At 37.6% G+C, this 24169-nt stretch overlaps 1 protein-coding gene across 6 annotated transcripts in view; it reads right to left on the bottom strand.

Annotated features, from left to right (window-relative positions):
- Positions 1 to 24169, bottom strand: part of ATP2B1 (ATPase plasma membrane Ca2+ transporting 1) — a 119214-nt gene that overhangs the window by 43747 nt on the left and 51298 nt on the right. For all 6 annotated transcript variants that reach the window (XM_033118360.1, XM_033118365.1, XM_033118362.1 and 3 more), the window contains exons 2-6: positions 21739 to 22166; positions 9918 to 10115; positions 5592 to 5846; positions 5376 to 5501; positions 1708 to 1848 (exon numbers count right to left, since the gene is read on the bottom strand). In XM_033118360.1, the coding sequence (XP_032974251.1) occupies positions 1708 to 1848; positions 5376 to 5501; positions 5592 to 5846; positions 9918 to 10115; positions 21739 to 21946 (928 nt within the window). In that variant the 5' untranslated portion in view covers positions 21947 to 22166. The remainder of the gene's footprint in view (positions 1 to 1707; positions 1849 to 5375; positions 5502 to 5591; positions 5847 to 9917; positions 10116 to 21738; positions 22167 to 24169) is intronic.

Raw genomic sequence — 24169 nt, forward strand, 5'->3', positions numbered from 1 at the left:
CACATTCCAGACAACTAAGGGAACTGAGACAGATCACCCCACCCTGGACTGCTTTTGGCTGGGAGAAGGGCTGGGAGGCCACAGATGGAAAAAGGGTGTCCCAGTCTACAAAAAACAAAACAAAAAACCCCGAAGAACAAAAATGGTAGACAATGAGTTAGATGTTACTTCCTGGGAATACTCTTGACTGGATTAATAAAAACAAGGGTATAAAATCTTAGAAAAAAAGGGTGCATACTGGAAAAGACACTGTGGGGTCAATAAGAATAAAGCCATGACAAACGTCTCTTTCTTTATGAACAGGGCCGGCTGACTTCAGGCTCCTATAATTTTGCATGCAGCTCAGTGCATGGTTAAGAGCGGACTATTGAGTCAGACAAGTGGGCCTATCTTCCACTTACAAGATCTTTGACCTGGAACAAGTTGTATAACCTCCATAAACTCGAGTTTACTCATCAATAAAAAGAGTAACAATCTTTACGTCTTATGGCGGTGAGGATTAATGAGATATGCAGATTAAGCCTTCAGTAAATGATATCATCACCACTGGTTTTCAAACTGCCTACCACTCTGCCTTAGGAAACCTAAGGCAGCCCATGGCGGCCGTGGTGGGAGGACCAGGGACACCGAGAATGTGCGCTTGCTATCCTCGCTTGCAGCCAGAACTTTTCAAACACGTTTCTGTTTGAAATAAAAGACTTCACAGCTAAAGACAAAACCCAAAGAACAAAACAAAACACCCCAATATTAAAAACACTGCTGTAGTTGTAGCAAATCAAGATTTCTGCAAGGCATTTATTTTAGAAGATCTCAAAATACTTATGCGTGTGAGAGAAATATGGGCCTACTATTCTAAGTAAAATTAACTAATAAATCTAAATGGTTAGACCACAGTAACCTGCTGTCAACATACAGGGCAAAAGCTCTGGAGGAATGACCCTGAGTGGAAGAAAAGGGTGGTATAGTAGGTACTTAGAAGCAGGGTGGGGAGGACTTTTTAAAAAAAGCACTACGCTCCCCGCTAAGTGATTCTGAGTTGTCTTCCCATCTAGGATGGAGTTTCTTATGAGGTCCTTGTGAACAGAGGATGGTCACCAAATTTGCTGGTGACTGATCACTTGGAGGGACAGCAGATATAATACATCAAATAAAGATCTTGATATCTCACAATGGACTGAATATAACATGACAAACATTAATAGGTGTCAAAGTGAAGTCCTGGTCTTATGTCCAAACACCAACAATGTAAGTAAAGACTGGGAAATGGGAATAGTAAAAAACTTGAAAGAGATTAAAACCTCAATGAGACCAAAATGTGATAAGGCCGACACAGACAGCTACTACTAACGTAGCAGAAAAAATAATCAAATAACAAGTGAGAAAGTTTAATTAATTTTTCTGGTCAGATGACACGGAGACTCTAAAACTAGAGAACAAAGGCAATGGAAGCATTCAACATGAATTTACTCCTTGGTAAAGCGACTGCTGCATTCACTAAAGGCCCTTCATGGACTCTTGATGGAAAAGAAAAACTTCCCTTCCAGTAATTCTACCACTTAAAAGTACACTCCTGGGTAACATTGTAACTTCTTGTAGAACTGTTCATATCAAATCTCATGAAAGAAGTGTATGTTTTGTGCCAGTTCTTAGAATTTAGTTGCCCTATTTCCAAATACCAATTCTTTTATAGCAAATTGCCATTCTTACTCTTCTTTTCCTTTTTCTTCTCATCTTTCTTCTCTTCCTCTTCACCTCCAGCTCCAAGTAAGGTAAAGATAATTCCAGTCTGAGAATTTACACCGACAGCGGTAACTACCATTCTCCCAGAGCCCTCCATGACGTGGGTACCTGCCAACAACAGAAAATTGGTTTGTTCTTAAAAATCAGAATAGAAGTTTCGCCTACAAACAAATTTCCCACTTTAGTAACACTGTCTTTAATGTCCTGAATTTTTTATAAAATAAATTCAATACATAAGACATTAAATAAAATCTAAATTATGCTAAGGTTTTAACTCTGTAATCAGTCATATTTGCGTTCAGCACTCACTCAAACCACTCATTTATCATGTGATATTGGGCAAATTACAACATCTCAATTCCTTATCCATAAAATGGAGATAACAGCACCCACACTTCATAAAACAATGAGACTCAAGCCTATAAATGTGACATGGTTAGCATACTTCCTAGAATTTGTAGGGATTCAATAATAAATGCTCAGCATTTTTAATTACATCATCACCATCATCATCATTAGGGACATTTCTCTCAGAAATACATTGATTATAAAAGAAATGTGCTTATAACCAAAGGGATTCTGTAGCATCAAACGTCCGATTTCCCAGACCTCACCCCACGACCTAACCCAGACTTTCCAACCCAGCCTGCCTACATGATTGCAATTAACCTCCTAGCTAGTCTGTCTTTCCAGTTCATCTCAAAATCAGTTTTAATTTTCCTAAAATAGGATTTGTGTCATAAGCTTTTGATGGCTCAGAAACTTCTGACTCTACACTGCCCTCTGGACTAAGTCCAACATCTTCACCTCGAGACCAAACAACCTTTCACACTTTTCCATCCACTACTCTAACATGAAATTTCATTACAGAAAGCAAGGGAGCAAGATGGGAACACTGAATTCTCTGTCCGTCACAAAAATCTTGTTAATTGGTAGGCGGTATTATTCTTATTTTCTAAAACTGTGCCCAGGGTTACATAATTATTAAGTGGAAAGGCAAGGATTCAATCCAGCTCCCATCAGAGGACAGATGACATATTCGCTTTACAATATAATGCCAACAAATTTGCTTCCAGTTCTCCAACGTGTACATCCACACCTCTGCACCCTTTATCGCTTGTTAGAAGGCTTCCCACCTCTCTACTCTAATATTTTGGTGAATTTTAAGTAGATCAAAACTTCATTCTTTTTTAACACTCAGTGAAGTCTTCTTTACAGTTATCTCTTATCTACTTGATCTCCTAGTTCACAAATACCTGGAAGGCAGGTTCTCTAGCACGTACCACCATCTTAGGTGCCAAATCAATGCTCAAAGGTTATCTGCTAAATAAGATCATAAAGCATATGTACTTACTACAATACTTACGAGTTAATATTTGGCTATTAACTACTGAGTAACTTATCCAATATGAATGTAATTTTAGGCCTTTGGTTTTCTTGCTTTAAAAATCTATATTCTGAATATTTCACTAATTATTACCTTCTTTGCCAGTGAAAATGCGAGGGAAACAAGAAATGAAATTTAGGATAATGAAACAATATTTACTGAGCAAGTATTATGTGTAAAAGACAGTTTGTTTCTTTTAACAATTCTGTCTTTTGGCAGGTTTCAATTTCTTATTTTCTGTTCTTTCTTACCACAGGTAAATCATATGTTGGCCATTAATATGCTCAAAGTAAACAGTTCTTGCTCTGGTCATATCCCTACTGCTAACTGAAAAACTGCTTTTAAAAATCTAAATTTAAGAAGCCAAGAACAGCAATGAGAGATGGCATCATGAGAATAAATTTAGAAATAAATGCATTTCATGTTTTTTAGTACATTTTTGGAATAGAGAAATAAATGCAGAAAAACTTTCCCACCCATACTACGATAAGGGACTCTACAAAGTTATTTCAGTCTTTTCTTAAGCATGGAAAATTTATCGAGTTCTCTTGGTGAACTTGGTGCATTAGGAACCTGAGTACATATAAACTTAGCAGCCATCTCTATAAAAATAGGAAAGGACCAAAGTTCAGTGAAAGGATGTCAACCTGAAGAGTTAAGCTCTATGTATGTAAGCTAGGTGTACATAAAACCCACGAAGTATCTACGGCAGAATGGCAAGAGGATACTCTCAGTTCACCAGATATGGTCCAGTTAGTCTACAGAGGAGGTAAAGTTTGATTAGATAGCTTCTCTCTTCTTTGGAGCGATTATAGATTTTATTTGGTTAACATTAACTAAAGTTGCTTAGACCTATGGTAAGGAATAAGTCAAATAACTATACGTTATATGTAAATACATTGTACTTACATGGCCAAGATATTTTTTCTGTCTATTTGGAATAAATCACAAGCACATCAATGTAAATAAAAACCCCAAATAGAGTACGAATATTCTTAGTGGTGAAGAACAGTGAAGGTATACAAATTTCACGTTTTCAAGAAGAAACATTACTCTATTTATAATGGTGTTTATAAATGCACACATATGTAATTACTCTGATCTTTAATGGTGGGACATTCCATAGTGAGGTTTTGGCACATAATTGCAAATCTTAAAAAGGTAATTGTTACAGTTAGGTAAGTGCCCCAAAATTGTGATTCTCACTTAACTGACCCTTGTCATAGGTGTGACTCTGATTTCAGTAAAGCCAGGTTCAGACAATTGAAATATAAAATTCACAGAGAAGAACTGAAAAATTATAGCTGCCAAGTTATTAAACAAGTTAAATCAGTAGGAAATCTTCTTACAATGTAAAAAATGTTGCCATTTTTCATTAACATCGGAAAATGGTAACAGAAAACAAATAGGCAACATTTTGCTTTTTCCAAACTCTAGTATAATTCAATCTAATGTATTTTAGAAGGCACTTTGGAATTGTTCCCATCATTCCTTCTGTTTCACTTCCAATTAACCTAGGTCGAGCTATCACAGTCAGACTGCTATAAGAGCCTCCCCAACAGACACCCACTTCCTCCCCTTTCACCCATACAAATCCTTCCCTTCTCAGAACACGTCTTAACCACGTGTAAATTCAATCCTGCCCAGTAGATGTGGTACTACTCCTGGACGTACTGTTGATTAGTCATATCATCTTAGATAAACAGGTTATGTCTCAGACTCGGTCCTCAGTAGTTAAATGAGATAGTTGGATTAGGTTAACTTTAAGGATTTTATCAGTTCTTAAAAAAAAAAAAACCTGTCCTTTATCAACCATTACAGAAAATTCACTAATTTGCTTTAAACACATAATTATTCTTCAATCTTGTTTGTCAGCAGACTGTAAATATAAATGTGATACAGAAAAACAGAGAACAATTCAATAGAGATCAATTCGACTTGTATTTTAGTTTTATCATTACACTAACATTAACTAACACTGGCTATCAAATCTCTTAATTTTTTTGGACTCAGTTTCCTCATTTGTAAAAATATAACTCTGGATTCAAAGCTACCTAATGTCTTTGACAGTTTACGAAAAAAGAAAAAAAAAGAAAAAAAGAAAAAAAGCCTAAAAAAGGCTCCAAGGATTATAAGGGTTAAGCCAGCATAAATCACATCATTGACTCTTAGGAAAAACAGTGTCTGCTGACACTGTTATACAGCTGTGGGGGAGAAACAAGTTACAAGTTATGAAGGAAATTCATACCTGATAGAAGTAAGGGATCTTTATCTAAAGACTTCTTAACATGATCAGATTCACCCGTCAATGAGCTCTCATCAATTTTAAGATCATTGCCTTGAATAAGTATGCCGTCAGCTGGAAGAAGATCACCTAAAACAGAAAGCAGTAATATGTTAAACTGTAAACAAGATTACAATAAATTGACACCAAGTGACAGATGTACTGCTCTTTGTGACTTACCGTATTTCACTTGAGCAATATCTCCAACAGTAATGTCAGCTACAGGAATCTGAATGACCTGCCCACCCCTGATGACCGTGAACTTCTGTTCCTGTTCAATTCGACTCTGCAAACCTCTGAACTGTTTTTCCTTACTCCAGTCATTGAAAGCTGTTACTAACACCACACACACAACTGACAAGAGGATTGCAGCTCCTTCAATCCAACCAGTTTCACCTTCGCCTTCTTCTTCTCCAACAGAAACTTCTCCACAAACTATTTGGGAAAGAAAGAAAATGCTCATCAAAAAGGATTCTGAATTGATGGTAACAGACATGTAATAACTATGACCTTTATGTATCTCGTTAATTTTACTTACAGCACTAAACACCTCATTGCACTCAAAGCATTCCAGAATGATGAGAACGTTTACCATGTCAATTGTCAATCAACTTCCCTGCCTCTGAAGAGTCTCATCCTCAGGAAGGCACTTGACAGTAGTACTGTTTAAGAGTAAGGACACTAGAGAAGATTAAACACCAAACCTAAGGCAAGTTACTTATTTTTGAGACTTGGTTTCTTCATCTGTCAAGTTAGGATATCCCATCTACCCCACAGTTGTGAGGATTCAACAAGAGAACACTTACAAAGTAGGTAGAGCAGTGGTGAAGACGTCCTTTGCACTCAACAAATGGTTAATGCTATTACTAACTACATATGGTAGGCAAAACACAAATGAGAAATCAATCATTATGTGCTATCCATGAATCAAGCTTACTGACTAGATCAATTTTACTGGAGTATGATCAAATGTTGGATTTCATAACATGAAAAGTTAAGGAAAGTGCCACTCATAATTTAACTATTTAAGTACCTACTCTAGGTGCCAGACACTGTTAGAAGCTAGGGATGCAGCAGTGAGTAAGACACACAACCTCCCTCTCTTTAGAGAACCCATATTCAGATTGTTAGGCGCAGCTGATGTAAAAATTCAGGCAATAAAACACAAATAATTAGTATTAGATGTTGTAAGTGCCACGAAGAAAATAAAACATGGTGATGTGCTATCAAGTGAACAAAGAGGGCTAATTGTGGTTGGATGAGCAGAGGCCTCTCTGAAGTGCCCATGACATTTGAGCTAGGAGCCAAATAATAAACGGGAACTAGCCGTATAGCTCTAGGGAAGAACATTCCAGGGACAGATTCAAGTCAGTACAAAGGCTCTACGGCAGAAAAGAGTTTGAAAAAAGATAGGGGAGGAAAAAAATAACAAACTTAAAACTGTAAGGTCAATAATGGTAAAGAAAGAATCATGGAACAGTGCTGTTTGGACTTTGGACTGCAATCTCTTTGTGAATCTAAAATCAATTTGGTGGCTCATGACCAGCATTTTGAAAAATGAAACAGGACAAAATAGAAGAAAGGATATACATGCAGGGAAGGTTCATACTGTTTCCTGAAAGCGTACTTGGGTAATTTATAAATTCACATGAAGGCACATGTTCTTCTGTGTTCCTATATAAAGTTCTTTCTTATTGAGGGTAAAGCTGAAACCTCTGAAAGTCACTGATTTTCTTAGGACAGGCAAAGCAGGAAAAGGATTATTCAGAAGAAAAGAATGAGTAAATGAATGGCATTAGAAATGATTAAAGCATATTCCAGAACAGTGAGCATGAACTGAAGAGAGGATTTGAGGTACACGGACGCTGAATAAAGATTAAGCTGGGAGAGTTACGTGGGACAGGTGAAGGAAAAGAAGACAGAGATGAGAAAGATCAATTGGGGATGAAAAAGAAGGGGTGATGTTAACATTCACAAAAAGTTTGCCTTATATTTCATGAATGTATAGCCCAATTTTCAACAGACTTTATTACATGTGCTAATATGATATGATGAATACAGAAGCAGATGAGAACCCAGTTATATTTAATTCAGCCAGACATTAAAGAGATACAATGGAATGAAAAACACCACTAACTATTTAAAACTTCATGAATAGTAATTAATCACAGTAATTATATTTATTGTAACAATACTTATTTTTAAAATGCACTGATAAATATTTTTAAATTTCTCAGTTTTAATTAAGAACACAGTAAATATCTACAGATATAACTCCCATAATCAAAAGCTCTTTGGAGTCCTCAATACTTCAAGAGTGTAAAGGGGCCCTGCGACTAAGGAGTCTTATATAGATTTCTTTATGATGTGGGTTATAGCGCTTATTTTCACCCCAAACCGTATCAGTAAGACATTTTGGTAATTTAGTTTCTATGACTATAGATTTACAATTCATGGATTTCCTTTGAAGCAAATTACTACTACTCAGTGTTAAAACATAACATGATGAAAAGATACATAGAATACATTAACAAATTTAAAAAGAATGAAGTAGACACACTAACACCTCAACATGGAGCGAACATGCCATTGTTTTATTAACACCTTCTAGTGGATTCTGAATCTCTTTAAAGGGCCTATGACACTGACAACTCTGGATTATCTTCCCAGTTGGATCTAATATCAGTGTCTCCTTAAGCAAATTTGGGAAAGGGCCTGTTACTACGTCCTACAAATGAAGCGGTCCCAATTCCAGAAAGATTTGTCCAGGCCATAGTAGTAACAAAATCCACTCCCATTGAAAATATTTTTCTTTAGTTTTCTTACAGTTTTGTAAAAAAAAAAAATGTTAAAAGTAAAAGGTTTTTAATAATCTGCTAACTCACTCAATTCTAGAATACCAATTCTCAGTATTCATAACGACAGCTGGGTAAACTGAACACTGATGAATTTAGCTGTATTCCACTAAACATGGTATGACCACCTTTTTCAGATAAAAAGACACATACATTTACACATCCTCACACCTACCCACACATGAACACATTCACATACATGAGCACACATAGACACACATATACACAAAAACATTTTTTTAAAACCTGGGAGGATATATATCAAAACGGTATAGCAGTAATCTCTAAGAAGTGGAATTTTCAGTAAATATTATTTCTTCCTCTGAACTGTCATTTCCCCCTAACTGTTCTACAGCAAAACATGTACTATTTTATTGTATTATTTAATAAAAATAAACAAAAGTTTAAAAAATATTTTTGGCTCAATACTGACAAGAACATTGCATAAATCTTGTCTCATTTATATCAGTTTTTCTCCACCACAGGCTGCTCTGCCCTCTTTTGGACACTGGGCAATGTCTGCCCACATTTTTGGTTGCCTCATTTGGTATAATGCACCTGGCAACAAAGAATGTTCCAATGCAAAATGTAAACAGTGCTCCTGCTGAAACACCCTGATCTATACTGATCTCAGGTAAACTGGCCTTTCCTGTGACCAACTTTCTTCATTTAAGAAAAAAAAAAAAAAAAAAAGTTCTCACAAGAGCTCTACATATACCTTTGAAGGAATTACTTTAAATGATTACCTAAACCAACTTTTAGAGTTAGCAAGCATTTATTCAAGTCTTTGTAACTTGAAAAGCATAAAAACGAAGCATTCAGAAACACATACTTTGGAGAATAACCCTGTTGATATACAAAATACTGTTACTGGTTCACTCTATAGCTACTTAAATATATTGACCAATACCCAAGCTAGATTTCCTAGCAGTTATCAAATGTACAGTCAGAAGTACCCAATTTAAATAAATCTTTTAAAAGGAGAGGAAATTTAAAAGAGAAATGAAGGACAGAGGAAGCTGGGAGGAAAACAAAACCATTTGTAGCTACTAGTTAAAGTTAAAGCAGATCTACCATTCTATAATGGGTTTTTCCATTGGCCAGGATACTTTGTAGTATAAACATTTCTAGAATGCCAAGACGATTACTCAAATCACACACACAACAACACAGTTTAAGAACTTCAAAAGTAATGGATTGGGGAAGGGAATAGAATTTTGCTTTCAGAATGCTTTTCCTACCGACTGAAAAAAAAAAAAAAAAACAAAAACCCAAATGAAAAACTAATTATTTCACAATACTGTTCTGAAGAACTTAAAAACAGTGGTGGCACAGATTACATCAGATATATGGCTTAGCTCCTTGCCAGACACATTGTATGTATAGATGGGCAGGTTACGTAACCTGTGTCTCACTATAAAATGGAGATGACACCATCTACATCATAGGGTTACTGTGAAAATTATCTGAGGTAATACAGTTAAAGAACTACTAAAGGCACACTTAGGATGGTGCCCAGTATACAGCAAACCATTAGTAACTGTGGCCTGCTACTATTATTATGCATTAGGTAAGCAAATAAGCTGAACTTAGTAACACACACACACACACACGTCTTTTTTTTTTTTTTTCTCCTCCCCAATTTACTTACGTGCATTATCCCCTTCTGGAGGTTGATAAAATGAAAGGCCCAATGATACTATGGCTGCAATTTCTAATATAATTAAAGTGACATCTTGTAATGCTTCCCATACTAACTGAAGAAAGGTTTTTGGCTTTTTAGGAGGTATAAAATTCTTTCCAAACGCTGCTTCTCTTCTTTCTATATCTGCAGGGTTTCCACTTAAACCTAATAAAAAGAAACACATTTCAATGAACAGTTTTACTACTTACAAATGAAAATATCTATATTCAAAACACATTCATTCTGTACACTTTAGATTCTAATACATAAGAAACTATCAAAATGATTTATTTCTTTTTGTGTTAGTTGTTTTCTGAATTTAAATCACTGAAAACATGTGCAGTGCTTTAAAGCAACATTTTATGTACATAACTCAAAATTAGATTAAGAATTTTCACTTCTCCAAACTGCTTCTTTTTGATTATACTATCTTATACCATCTTGTAGACTGCTAGAGACCAGAACTGATAGGACACTTTGATGGTTTTTATACTGGAATTAAACATTTCCCTGACCTTTACTTTTACTTATGATGTTTATACCTCCCAAAATGGGGAAATACATAAAAATATTTTGCTTTACTTATTGAAACTTGGTTAACTTAATCAGTGAAAGTCTTTGCTTTTCACTTGTACTAACTGAAAAACAATGAAAACATAACCTATCACAAACTCTAAAACTTTTCTACTAAAACATTTTTTTTTTTAAATTGGGGAATATTGGGGAACAGTGTGTTTCTCCAAGGCCCATCAGCTCCAAGTCATTGTCCTTCAATCTAGTTGTGGAAGGCGCAGCTCTGCTCCAAGTCTAGTCACCGTTTTCAATCTTTAGTTGCAGGGGATGCAGCCCACCATCCCATGTACCAATGGAACGGGCAACCCTGTTGTTAAAGCTGGTGCTCTAATCAACTGAGACATCCAGCCGCCCTAAAACATGTTATACTTGGGACTGATAAAAGATTTGCAAGTTATAAAAAACAGAAGGACACTTCGACTGACCTTTTTTTTCAAGTTTTACACTCAGGATTTATTTCCAATTGACAAAATAGGTAGTGCTACTGACTGACTGTATATATTGTCACTGTTAAGGGAAAGGTACATGTAATACATATTTAATGCCGGGAGCGTGGAATTAGAAAGCTATGAGGGAGGTTAAGAGAGAGTAGGATGAATATTAATTTTGTCTTTCCTTCAACCTATCTAACAAGTTCTCCTCTGATTTAACCCTCTCGATGCGGTAGAACCTAGATATATCCAAATTAGCTAACGCAAAGTATGTAAACACTTACATTATTGTGGGGCTACGAAAACACAGCAGGGACCAACATTTTCCTCAGTTTGTTATCGAAGAAGGGGGCAAAGATACTAGGATGTTACGACTTTTAATTTATCATCATAAATTTAAATTTATAATTAATTTAATTCAACTTTTTTTTTGGCAAGAGCTCATTCTAAGAGAACATCAAAGGAAGAAGACAGGAAAACAGCAGATTACTGGAAGGCTCTTGCTTTGTTTTAGCCATTAATCTCAAAGCAGAGGCAGGCAGAGCGCAGAGGAGAGAGAACAAAGAAAGAAAACCATTAGAATAAACAACTAAAAATAAATATATAGATTTTAAAGTAACTATTTACTTTGTTAAATGTACCAAAAATATTCCAGAGAAATGTTTTCACTACCGATTCTAACAGAGTTGGTCCATACTGGGCAGTTGAGAAAGCATACTGGATTTCTGACGACAAAAGGCATCAACTGAAAACGTCCCAGAGCTCTGGGCTCTGAGACAGTCAGTGGAAAGAAAGGCAGGGAAGGACTGTAGCAATGGTGTGTAGGGGGATAGATGGTATGAGACAACAAAGTTGCAAATTATAATTTAAAATCCACACGCTGTTTGTTCAGACTAGAGCAAAGCTGTCTGATCACACGTGACTGTGAAGAGTTCACATTGGTCCATGGTTTCACTGGGGGATGAAGAAATCAATGTGGTGAAATTTTCCACAAAACAAAAGTTACTTGTTCTAAAGAACTATACTTGGAAATGTTCTGTGATTATGTGCTTGCTGCTTTTTAAATTAAATGTCCTTTCTTTTATGAAAGGATGCTATTAGATAATAGGTAAGTCTGTCTATTATGTAATGCCCTTATAACAAAATAGAAGATTGTTATTTCTCCCCGTCAGTCTCCATTGTTTTCTAAGAAATCTGTTTGAAGATACTGGTTCTATCAGTTTACGAGAGCCTACCATTAATTACACATACAACACCTGATAGCTTTAAAATGTCACCACAGTAACTATACAAATAATTGATCAAATCTGAACATCTCAGTCGTCACAGGGACCAATATTTCATGTTAATTCTGAAAAGAACAGCCACAGAACTAAAGACAGCTTAAAGATGCACGTTGGAGGGAAGGTGGGAAGGACAGAGGCAGCTGGCGCTGAAGGTTACTGTCCTCCTCCCACCCCACCAGCACACGCCGAGGTCACCACACCCATCGGTTGTCTGGTTTACAAGTTCGGAGACCTAGGCTCCAGTTCCTCTGCCGAAATCTTGTGCACGTCACGTAACTTGTTTGGGGGCTGAGGGGAGCATTAATATTTGTGGGTATAACTTATTAAGGCTGCTTTGAAAGACCAAGAAGAAGGTGTGCAGCATGTAAATCATAAATTACAGGATAACAGTTATTAAGCTAAGAAAAGGGGAAGACAAGTTACAAGACGAACACTACAGGTTTTCACTCCATTTTGGGGACAATTCATTTCTATTAATAGAAAACAATAAACTTACAGAATCTACATATAATGAAGTTAAAGTGTTCTGTAACAACAGGCTGCCCAACAGATACTTGCCGAACATCTAACTACTTCCCAGGACTGTTCTACGTGCTGAGGAGTCAGTGTGAGCAACACCGATCCTCCCCTCGGCAAGCCTATTATTACACTGCAGGGGGACAAATAAAGACAATTAGAATAATACGGAGAGGACTGACATTTAATCTAAGAACAGTGGAAATCACAAGCAGGTTTTAAAGCAGGGTAGGGATAACTAATTTCATTTAAATTGTTGTGTGAAGGGTAAACTGAAGAGTGCAAGAGGAGAGGGAAAAGACCACTGGGAGGCTCCTGCAGTACAGAGGAAGAGACGATGGTGGCTTGCACCTGGCTTTTATTATTTCTTTATTATTATTTTTTTTAATTAAAGTTGATGGGGGGTGACAATTGTTAGCAAAGTTACACAGATTTCAGGTGTACAATTCAGGTGCATTATTTCTTTATTTTTAGAACTTTTTTTAAGGAGGGCGCCGCTCACAGTGGTCCATGCGGGGATCGGAAAGCAACCTTGGTGTTATCAGCATCCCACTCTAACCAACGGAGCTAAGCGGCCATCTCCATCTGGGTTTTAGAGGCAGTGACTGGATCTGCCAGGTGTCTTGTGAGGAGATCAGACAGAACTTGCTGAAGGACTGGATGTGGATGAAACAAAGAGAAGAATAAAGAACGGTATCCAGGTCTTTCTTTGCGGGCCACACACTTAAGGGGGTAATGGGCAGTAGACGTTTACCAAAATCAGGCTTCGGGAATTGCAGAATTGGGTGTGAAAAGGAAGGCAGGAGTCAGTGGTTCTGTTTTATAGATTAACACACGAGATGCCCATTACATGAGTGGAAATGTCCAGTAGACAGCTGAGAATCCATATGCGGAATTCGGGGAGAGATGTGAGCCAGAGTGACCAACATACGGATGATTCTGGAGCCATGGACCTGATAAGAGGTCCTGAAAGCTAGAGTAACTAGACAAGAAGAGAGCAGGGCTGAGGCGAGAGCCTTAACAATCCACCATTTGGTGGTCAGATCAGGGAAGAGAAGCTAAAAGCAACTGAGAAGAAACAGAAGAGTGGGGAAGAGGGGATGACTCAAACAGGTTCATGGAATACTATAGAAACCTAGAAAAAAGGGGTTTTCTCAAAGATGGAGACATATCGAATGGTGTTACAAAGGTTCAGTAAGATGAAGACAGAGAATGGACAAACTGGCTTTTGCTAGATGGAGGCTGATGACCTTGATAAGGAATCTTCCAGTGGCGTGGCATGTAAAGAAAAGTCTGGTAAGAAAGACTTGAACACAGAATGGGAATGAGTGAATGGAAACAATGAGTATCGATAACTTTTTCCAGGAGCATGATGCAATGGGGAGAAACAAAGCAGTAAAGGGGAATTAAAAATGGGTAAATACTACCCATTTTGTTTTTTTAAAGGTGAGGGATAGATACTAAGGCACATTATTTATCAACGGAAATGATCAAGTAGAAAACAAGACACTGATGATACAGGAGACACAGGCTAACACTAGAATAAAGCCTTTCAAGAGGCAAGAAGGGGCAGAATGCAGGGCACGGGTGTCAGTCATCACAGGTGCAGAAGAGGCTGTCCCCGAGGAGAGAGACAACAAACTTCATGGGGAAGAGAGACAGCTAAGCTGGGGAAGTGGTAATGAGCCCACGTGGTGCTGGCTTCACAAACAGCCTAAGTATGATAGGAAATCATGAAGAATAACTTGTGAATGAATAACAGTGAGGACGCTTCTGCCGAGTCCTCGTGCTCAGCGGCCTGCAGTGTTACAGCAATGCGGCCAAGGGCATGTGTGCACTGATCTCCTCACAGCCCAGTTAGCGTCACAAAACCCATCAACAGGAGCCTCAGAATGATACGCGTTTGGGTTCTGGATCCACCATTGTGGGAAGTGAGAAAAGAAAGCCTATATCCATTCTATAAATACATACTGGTTTAAGAGTATTTGAAAAGGACATATGGAATAAAATGCAATTACATCAATAACAATGTTTTACAAAAAAATTTTAGCAACTCGACTGCTAGGACTAATAAAACCACGTCTCAAACAAAGCAGGGAATTAAGTAGTGCAATGCAGGAAGCAGGGAGTTTAACTGAAAACCGCGGCTGATTAATACACAGCACACAGAATAAATCCTGCACTTCATTTGTGTGTATGTGTCTGAGTGTGGAGTGAGGGCGGCGGGCGGTACAGCGGCCACCTGACTTCTCTGAGGGACACAGGGAAACATGCAGACCGAGAAAGCATGTAAGAATTTATTTTTTAGGTGCATTCTTCTTGGAAAACAGACTAATACTCTTATCGGTCTCAATTTCAAAAAACAAGGGGAACCCCTCAAATTTTCAGAATCACTTGTCTAAAGTCAAACTTATGCATCTGTGTCCAAATGCCTACAATGAGCCAGGCACTGTGATGGCACGAAGGATACGAAGGGAAATGAGTCAGACAGGATGCTTTCTCTGGCAACTGCCCTCAAAGAACTCACAGTTCACAGGGGTGGGGGTGGGGTAGGGGTGGGTGGGGTGGGGGAGCAGACTGACAGGTAACCGGTTAATCACACCCACTGTGTTAAGTACCATGAGGACGTGGTGAGAATGTAATGGGAGTCCACGAAGGGAACTGGAATCCAAAATGTAGGGGTTTGGGGTTGATAAGGGAATTCTAAGATATCTAGAGAGCCTAAGAATGAGTAAGATATTAATAGTCATAGGAAGGATGAGGTGAAGTGTTTTAGGTGGACAGATAAGTATGCAAGAGGCCAAGAAACAAGAGTGAGCACGGCACAACATTATTTGAGAAAGCTGAAAATCCTGCTATGCCTCCAACACTGGGGAGCAGAGTTGGAAAGGAGAGACAGAGGACAGAGGTAAGCAGGGGCCAGATCCCACCAACATTTGTTAACCTAAGTGACAAGTCTGAACCTCACTCTAAGGGCAAGGCAAAACCACTGCCAGCTTTTAAGCAGGAAAGTGACAGGCGGCATGAGGGGAGACAGAAAAGACACCAGTTAGTATGCTGTTACCGGAATCACCCAAGAGAAGACAGCGGCCTCAAGCCGGGTAGAGGGGATGTAGAGAAGCGAGCACCCTTGAGTTAAGACAAAGTTAGGATTCAGAATTTCCAAGTCTTGTCGCTAAAGTTAGGGTGGGTGAAAGATTCCTGTCAAAGTCAAGGCCACCTAACAAGATGGATAACAGGTTTCATAGGAAAGGGGAAAAAGAGAAGCATATTTTCAGAAGGGAAAGTTTGAGAAAATGAAGATGTCTAAAAAGAAGTGGGCTGTCAGCCTCAAAGCCTGGGAGAAGAACTTGGCTAGCAGGTACGGGTGTGGGAATCACCAGCATCCGGGTGACACGGAGTCTTAGGAGTGGACGGCATCACCCGGGGAGCGTGTAGACACTAGATGAAGAAGAGTGTGTACAGATGAACAGAAACCTGAGGCCGGCCAACATCTAAAGGAAAGCACAGGAGGCTGATGAGACTTGGTCAGATAAAAGAAAGAAACCCCAAGAGTGTTATGAAAGCCAGAACAGAGTATTTGGAGAAGGAAAATAATAACGTCCATTGTACTCAGAAAACTGAACTTAAAAGAGATCTAACTAAAGCAATGCTACTTCAGGCTCTATTAAGCACAACTTTAAAAAATAATACATATGCTACAAAGTTAACAGGAATATTCAGTGTTACAACTCTCTCTCTGAGAAATGCCTAACTGACCCGAGCAGGTATTAAATATGTAATTCTCCACGTCTGTTACAGCAACAATAAATTTCTAGGACAAGGCCATGCAGAGGAGCACCAATATAAAGCCGTTGTTAGTAACTCTATACATGGACGAAAGCATGTATGGATGGCATACCATGGCCGTGCAAATCCTTGCTGAATGCCTGAAAGGACTGTGCCAGCCTGTACAACCAAGCACATACATCAGGGCATCAGAGCGTTCCTGTAGTGGCCAACAGATCAATACTGATCTTGTCTGGGCAAAGGGCTGATTTTTGGAGAGAGTGAAAACAGATTTCCATGTGTGACTGTTAGTTTTACTATATCGCACCATGAAGACATGGTCAGAGCACATGGCTACTAGCAGCCTTACTTCTGTGAGTGCAAATAGGATGATGTAGATGCCTGGTCACTGCACTGTACACCTGAAGATGAACAATAATCAATGTCAACTACAATTTGATATATACATATATATAGATATGTATCTATATATACAGTTACAAGAAGCGGAGTACAACATTAGGAATAGAGACAGTGGAAATGTAATGGCTGTGTGCGATGTCAGAGGGGTAGTGGATGGGGGCAGGGGGGTTGTCATTGTGTGAAGGATATAAATGATAAATGTCTATTATATTGTTTGGTGCACCTGAAACTAATTTAAAAGAATAAATAAAAATGAAAATAGCAAAAAACAAAAACAAAAAACAACCCTATTAAAAAAAAAAAAAGAAAAAGAAACTGCCACCTGAAACACTATGGCAACACTAGTCAGCCAGGGACAATTGCTGTTGACTCTCCCTGGCTTCCCACCACATGTCCCTTTTGTTTCTTCCTACCGCTCTTTCTTTTTCTCATTTCCTTTGCTTTTTTTCTCTTCTCCCTAATTTTAGCAACCACCACTTAAAAAGCTTAGTGTCCCATTTACTTTCTGGCCCATTATAAGGCCAGGAAGCCTGGCCTCTTACAGAATACCACTCAGTATTTGTCTTTAAGTTTTATGAATTCATTTTCATCTGCTGTTTTAATGCAGCACAACTGAATGAGGAACATGAGACCAGGGCTAGAGATCTGCATTCTATGAATCTCATTATTAGAGTGTATTTTACCATTCAATATAAAATATAACATAGGCACACATTAAAATGGAAAGGATAACAAAAGTTAGTATAAAAATAAAAGGATCAAGAAATATGTAGAATAGGAATAAGAAAGTTGTGTAGGAAAACAAAGATACAGAAGAAAAAAAACCTGTAATGGTAATTTTACTGAATTAGGATACTATAAGCAAGTTATTTTATCATACAAATACATTCTTGGATCCTGAGGACTGTAAGATAGACGCTTGCTCTAATAGATAAAGCTAAAAATAGGAAGTTACAAGCCTCCATTCCAGTTAACCTTGGAATTTATAGTTCTGATTCTTTTTTAAGAGTAAAGATGGTTAATCAGAACTACTGGGAAGTTTTTAGTTTGAAAATCACACCTGGCTCAAAACACTTGCTATTGATCAGGACACATATAGGATTCAAATCAAGTTACAGGATCATTTTACTCTGCTAGAAAATGAGCAATACATTAGCAGGCCAAATGAGGGAGCACGCAAGTACCACGTCCTGGATAAGGCATACGTGCTGTAAAGCTGAGCCATAAAACAGAACCTGAAAACCAATTTTTTTCCCATCATGTAATTCCTGCCATCAAAAAATACTAGAGAGGAGAGAACACAAGTATCTCTTTCTCAATATTCTTCACTCTTGCACACTGCATGATATGAGTTTTTATAATAGGCAGTACAATGTAGTGGTTAAAAGCATGTTCTCCGTATGTTGAGATACGAATCCCTGCTCTGGGCTTATGATAAAGAAGACTTTCGGTAAAGTTGCTTAACCTTTTTGTGCTGTGGGATCTTTGGCTGTAAAACAGGATAAGGTAGTTGTGAGGATAAAATGAGTTGATATTTGTAAGTGCTAACAACTAATCTGGCACAAAAAGTGTTGCCTATCATTTTGTTGTTGCTGTTCTTCACAAATGTCTTAAGTTGTTCCTCTAGACCAGGGGTGTCCAAACTTTTTTCAACGTTTTTCACCAGGGGCCATATGCGGTAAAATACACACACAGCCGGGCCACTCACTCGAGGTGAAGCACGTATTGCCTCACCTGGTTTATTTAAGAAAACTAAATACATTTTTGGCATTTGCTGCAGGCCAATTAACAATGGATTGCGGACCGCAGTTGGCCTGTGGGCCGCAGTTTTGACACCCCTGCTCAGATTTTACAACAATCTAATGTTGACATACCCAATATTTCTGATTTTCCTTCTCCACTCATTTTTCTCTAAAGCATGTATCAGGAACACACTACACATTTTATTTCCTTGTCTTGTGAATTTGTCTCCCCCATATAAAAATAAGGCAGGGATTTTTTTTTTTTACTCATGAATGTATGCTCAGAGTCTAGTTTTAAAAAGTACCTGCCACATAGCGGATAACATGCTGAATACTATCCCAGCAATTCTAAGACGTGCATATTCTTACATTTTATTAACATCTCTGAAATTGGGATATAATTTAATTATATGTTTAAGTTATCTTACAATTAAAGCTGCCAACACTAAATCTAATTTTAGGGGTATATAAAATATATGACAATTAACAACCTAGATCTGATGAAAGAATGTTATGCGTCAGTGAATGAATGAATGAATGAATGAATGAAGGGACAGATGAACTTCAATTTTACCTAACCAAAATTCATGTACTTTGAACAATCATTTTAATCTTACTTTCCCTGACTATAAGCACATTATACTAACAAAAGAGTACTTGGTGTCCAGATAATTTTCTTGGGCAGATAAACTCCTAGCAGATTATCTCTGATGATGATTCATTTATCATCATTTGCCTGGCTGATCAGCAACAAAAACACTAGTCACTAGCTGAGTGAACTATATCTAAATTGAACTAAAACTATTCCTTTGGAAATAATACTCCTGTCAGGCTGCTGCTGCTCTTATTTATTCTTACAACTGTAAATATAAATACATTGCTTAAAACAGCCTTTTTCACATTCCATAAAAAATACTTCAAAATGACTATATATAAACAATGAAGACAGCAGTTTGTATAACTTTTAACAAAAATTAAATTCACAATTCTAGCAAGACGATGAGTAAGAATTTTCCAAGAATAAAAGAGTGAAAAATAATGCACATATTTATTTACTATCCCAAAGCAGCAACAATGCACACAAAATTTTAAGTGTTGATGACATTTCTAGAGATTATCCACAGCTTCTATCATATTGTTAAAGTGGTATATAACCATCCCCTCCCCGAATTTTAAATACTACTGTACTAGAGTAAAATTTCCCTTTAACTCAATAAACTCCACTAATTCAAACAAAACCAATGCAAGGAGTACTGCCCCAAATAATAGCACAAAAGAAACCGCAGTGCAAACTAATGGGAAATCATGTGTATAAAAATGAGAACACATCAAACACGGGTACTGAGTTATTAGAAGACAAGAATTGTAATTAATAGCAGAGGAATACAAAGACATGTTTGGGGGATGTGCATTTATGTACAGATTTGAAACTGAAGCTCAGTATTATTTTTATGAACAAACTGCTGTTATACTGAGGGCGTTTTAATGTTCAAGTCTCCCATCAGCGTGGTGATCATGAAACATCCAACAACCAGGTTTTAGATTAAGTGTAGTGAGTACATGTGGTTGAATTAATGAAGCTACCAATTGCTACCAGCATATTAATGTACAAATCGCTAAGATGACAGAAAGTTAGCTAATACTTCAAAGTTGGTTTGCATAATGAACAAACTCTGAGTTGTGTCAAATTACTGTCTGTTCAAGTCCATAGGTCTTCTGTTCTTGATTCCCTGAATTTTTATCAACAACAGGGATCCCAGCTACCCTAAAATGGTACAGCATATTGAAAGTATAACTAAGACGAGTTCATGTGTCTAGTGGTTCTGATTTGAGGATAAGATCCAGAAAATCTGGAGGAGTTAACAGGTCTTGCAGAGAAAAAAGAACATATTCCAAGAGATCCGAGAAAGTCCTTTTAGCATTATGTGTGAATACTGATACTTTCTTCCTCAAAATCATGCTACCTCAGAAAAAACAATGAGCAATTTACACAGAATCTTATAAAGGTTTTAAAAAACATTTTTTAAAATGTGATTTAAAATTCTTTGACAATTTTAGAAATAACTTTTTGCTATTCCTTCGAATTTTATCAAAACTTGTAGCATGTCATAAGATGTTTCAGAAAAAATTTTAAGAAAAACACTTCTGCATAATTTCTCTAGAATTGGCTCTGGAATATATATTTTAAGTTTTAAAAGTATACTTTATACTTTAAGCTAATATACTTGAAGTTTTAGCATTAATAATTTCCCATCCTTACTAAAATAAATTGCAGTCACCATTCATTCTCATGTATCCTCCCCCTCCTCTGCGATTTGCAACTTCCTAACATTAATTTTCTGTTCAACATGATCAATGTATAAAAGGCTATCCTTCTCAAACTCTTTCAAAGACGATGATGAAGTTATAATGAATTTTCCTTTCTTGAGTCTCAAAAAAAAACTTACTACAAATCAGGAATTATGAAACCAAAGGTTTATTTAAACGTAGGGAAACAACATAATTCTATGATTGAAAATTATTTTTGATCAAAGGCAATGTCTGCCAGGTCAAAACCTGCCATCTAATCTACTCCATTTGCTTTAGGACCATCTGAACTCATTATTAAAGTTTAGGTTAAAAACAACTCAGCCAGCTACTGGCAGCGACAACTATTTTAAGTAAGCTACCTGGCAAAATGAAGGATGGTGAGCAGTGTTTATTTCCACTGAATGCCCTGGGGGGCTACCAAGCCTCGTTCCATCCTATCTAGCTCTAGCTCGAGGGGAAAGACAGTCTTGCTATGACAAACAAGCAGCAACAATATGTACAACAGTACAAAATATTTCCTCCCAGCAACCGAAAATATACACATTAATGTGCAACATCGTATCTTGATTGAGTTATTCATACTTTAACTGCACCGATCTGATAGTTCACCTATCTTTAATGGCACTAAAATGACGGCACCATCATACAGTAGTCAAGACAATATAAGCATGTTCATTTATGAGCCAAGTATACAGTACTCTCTGCACAGAGAACTAAAAACAAATGTGATAAAACTCACCTTCATTTGGAGATGTTTTCAACCTGGTGCAAATGCCATAGACGTCTCCATAGCTCTCCTGTATTTTTCGTAATGCATCTGTAGACCTGAGCTCCATGAGAGCCCGCAGTTCTGCGAGCGTGATTCCAAAGTCTCCATCATGATTAGCTTCCTTCAGAGTGTGTTTCACTCCGCTGTATGAAACTGAGTTGTTTGCCATGTCGCCCATTACAAGTATAATTTATCAGGAGGAAAATGTTTCCCAAAAGACTCTAATTTTCACTTGATATATTTCCAAGATGAAAATTTTTTTTAAATATGAAAATCTTTCTTAAACCAAACACTCATTGTATGACTTTGTAAAGCAGCATCAGCAACATTTCCCAGAGAAGTATCTTGACCTTTGGCCCATGACTAGTTTCTTCGTATCAATCATGAGATGTACACATCTGTAAAAAGAAAAAACTAAAAGTTACTAAAATCCATTTTAGAGTATTGTATATGTGAGCAAGTGTCATCAGGTAAGCTAATCAAGGTCCGTAATTTAATTACAAAAATATTTTTGAACTGTAGTCTCACGCCTTTAAAATGTTTTACATGGTATAAGATCAAAGTATAACTTCTAAATAAAGTTGTATATCAAAAGACATTAGATCTATTACATGAAACTGCATTTCACGTGACTGAATTTTGTTTCATTCGGTATTACTGAATATTAAGTTACCATTAAGTACTTATATTCCAAGCACTATGCTGACTGAATTTTGTTTCATTCGGTATTACTGAATATTAAGTTACCATTAAGTACTTATATTCCAAGCACTATGCTAGTTGCTTTAAATTCATTCTCTCATTTAATCATCACAATTTAATCCTATGAGGAGGTGTTCTTACTATTCACTCTTCTAAGAAGAGCAAGCCTCAAAGAAATTGAGAAGTTTCTGCACAGCTAACAAATGCCTGAAATGGATGACCTGCGATGTTTCCAAGCCCATGTTCTTTCTAATACACAGACCTGTCTCTCGAAACCTTCCATATAGAATTGCTCCTGCAAGGGCAAAAAAGCAAACCAAGCCCTCTACCACGCTTCCCTGCCATTCTCCTAGGCTACTCTGTAACACCACCCTCTTCTGGGCTTCCTAAAACTATCTTCCATGATTTGAGGCACATGTCACTACCTCATGTGACCAGCTATCTAAAGAAATTCTCTACTCCTTAATGACTCTTCACTGTTACTCTCTTTTCTTTTCTGGCCCTTAATTTCTCATCTGAAATTATCTTGTTCATTTCTTGATTTTGTTGTCCTCCCTCCATCTCCAGCATGAGTCCTGAAGGCAGGGCACAGCTTTGTCCTTGATGCTATCCCGAGAACCTAGAACTGTGCCAGGCACGTGGGACTCATTCAGTAAGCATTTAAGGAAAGAATGAGTGCATTACTTTGATTTTCTTCAAAACGCGCTTTTTTAAAAAAATTTTTATTGGAAAATATTGGGGAACAGTTTGTTTCTCCAGGACCCATCAGCTCCATGTCAACTCCATGTTGTTTTTAATCTAGTTGTGGGGGACACAGCTCACTGGCCCATGTGGGAATCGAACCAGCGACCTTGGTGTTATGAGCACTGCACTCCAACCACTGAGCCAACCGGCCGCCCCAAAATATTTTCAATGCTCCTCTTATTCTAAACTACTGAGAGATGAGCTCTCAACTCTTTCTCCATCTATGTCCTTTAAACAATCACCTCAAAGTTAATACAGGCCCAACAATGGATTCACTTCATTCCCAAATTAGAGCGCTCCCTCCCCCAACCACCATTATCCTCATCACCGACTCGGGTTTGCTTTAAAATCATCTTTGACTCCATCTCCCCAGCATTAGTCAGTCAGAGTTGGGTTAACCCTTCCTCTGAAAAGCCTCTTCTATTATAACCCTTCTCTTCCTGATCTTCAAGTCCCCCGACACAAATTATAACCCCTACCCCACCCCTCCACGTTCTCTCTCATTCCGATATCTACTACATCCATCCATTCTGCACTTTGCTGCTACATTTAGTTTTTTTAAATAAGCATCATGCCACTGTATCTAAATCTACAGGATGAAAATACAGTTCCATTGCTCATGCCTGTTTGGCATTCAGGCTTATTTTAACCTATTCAACTCTCTCCCTCCCCAAATACCATGCCCCATGTTTAATAAATAAACTGCTTCATGATTAGGAACTAGAAAAGATTACTGGCAAGTGCAATTAATCTTCAGCTATGAAACTGTTACGGGGATGTCTGCGAGTCATGCTATGTAGTTCTCATAGCTCAATACCCATCAAAATCACCTCGAGAGCTTTTTAAAATACAGAACGCTGGGCCCCACCTCCAGAGTTTGAGTTTTAGTAGGAGTAGGGTGGATGCCACAATTTGCTTTTCTAACAAATTCTCCCAGATGATACGGACGCTAATC

Source organism: Rhinolophus ferrumequinum, chromosome 10 (genome assembly GCF_004115265.2).
Source record: "Rhinolophus ferrumequinum isolate MPI-CBG mRhiFer1 chromosome 10, mRhiFer1_v1.p, whole genome shotgun sequence".
NCBI lineage: Eukaryota > Metazoa > Chordata > Mammalia > Chiroptera > Rhinolophidae > Rhinolophus > Rhinolophus ferrumequinum.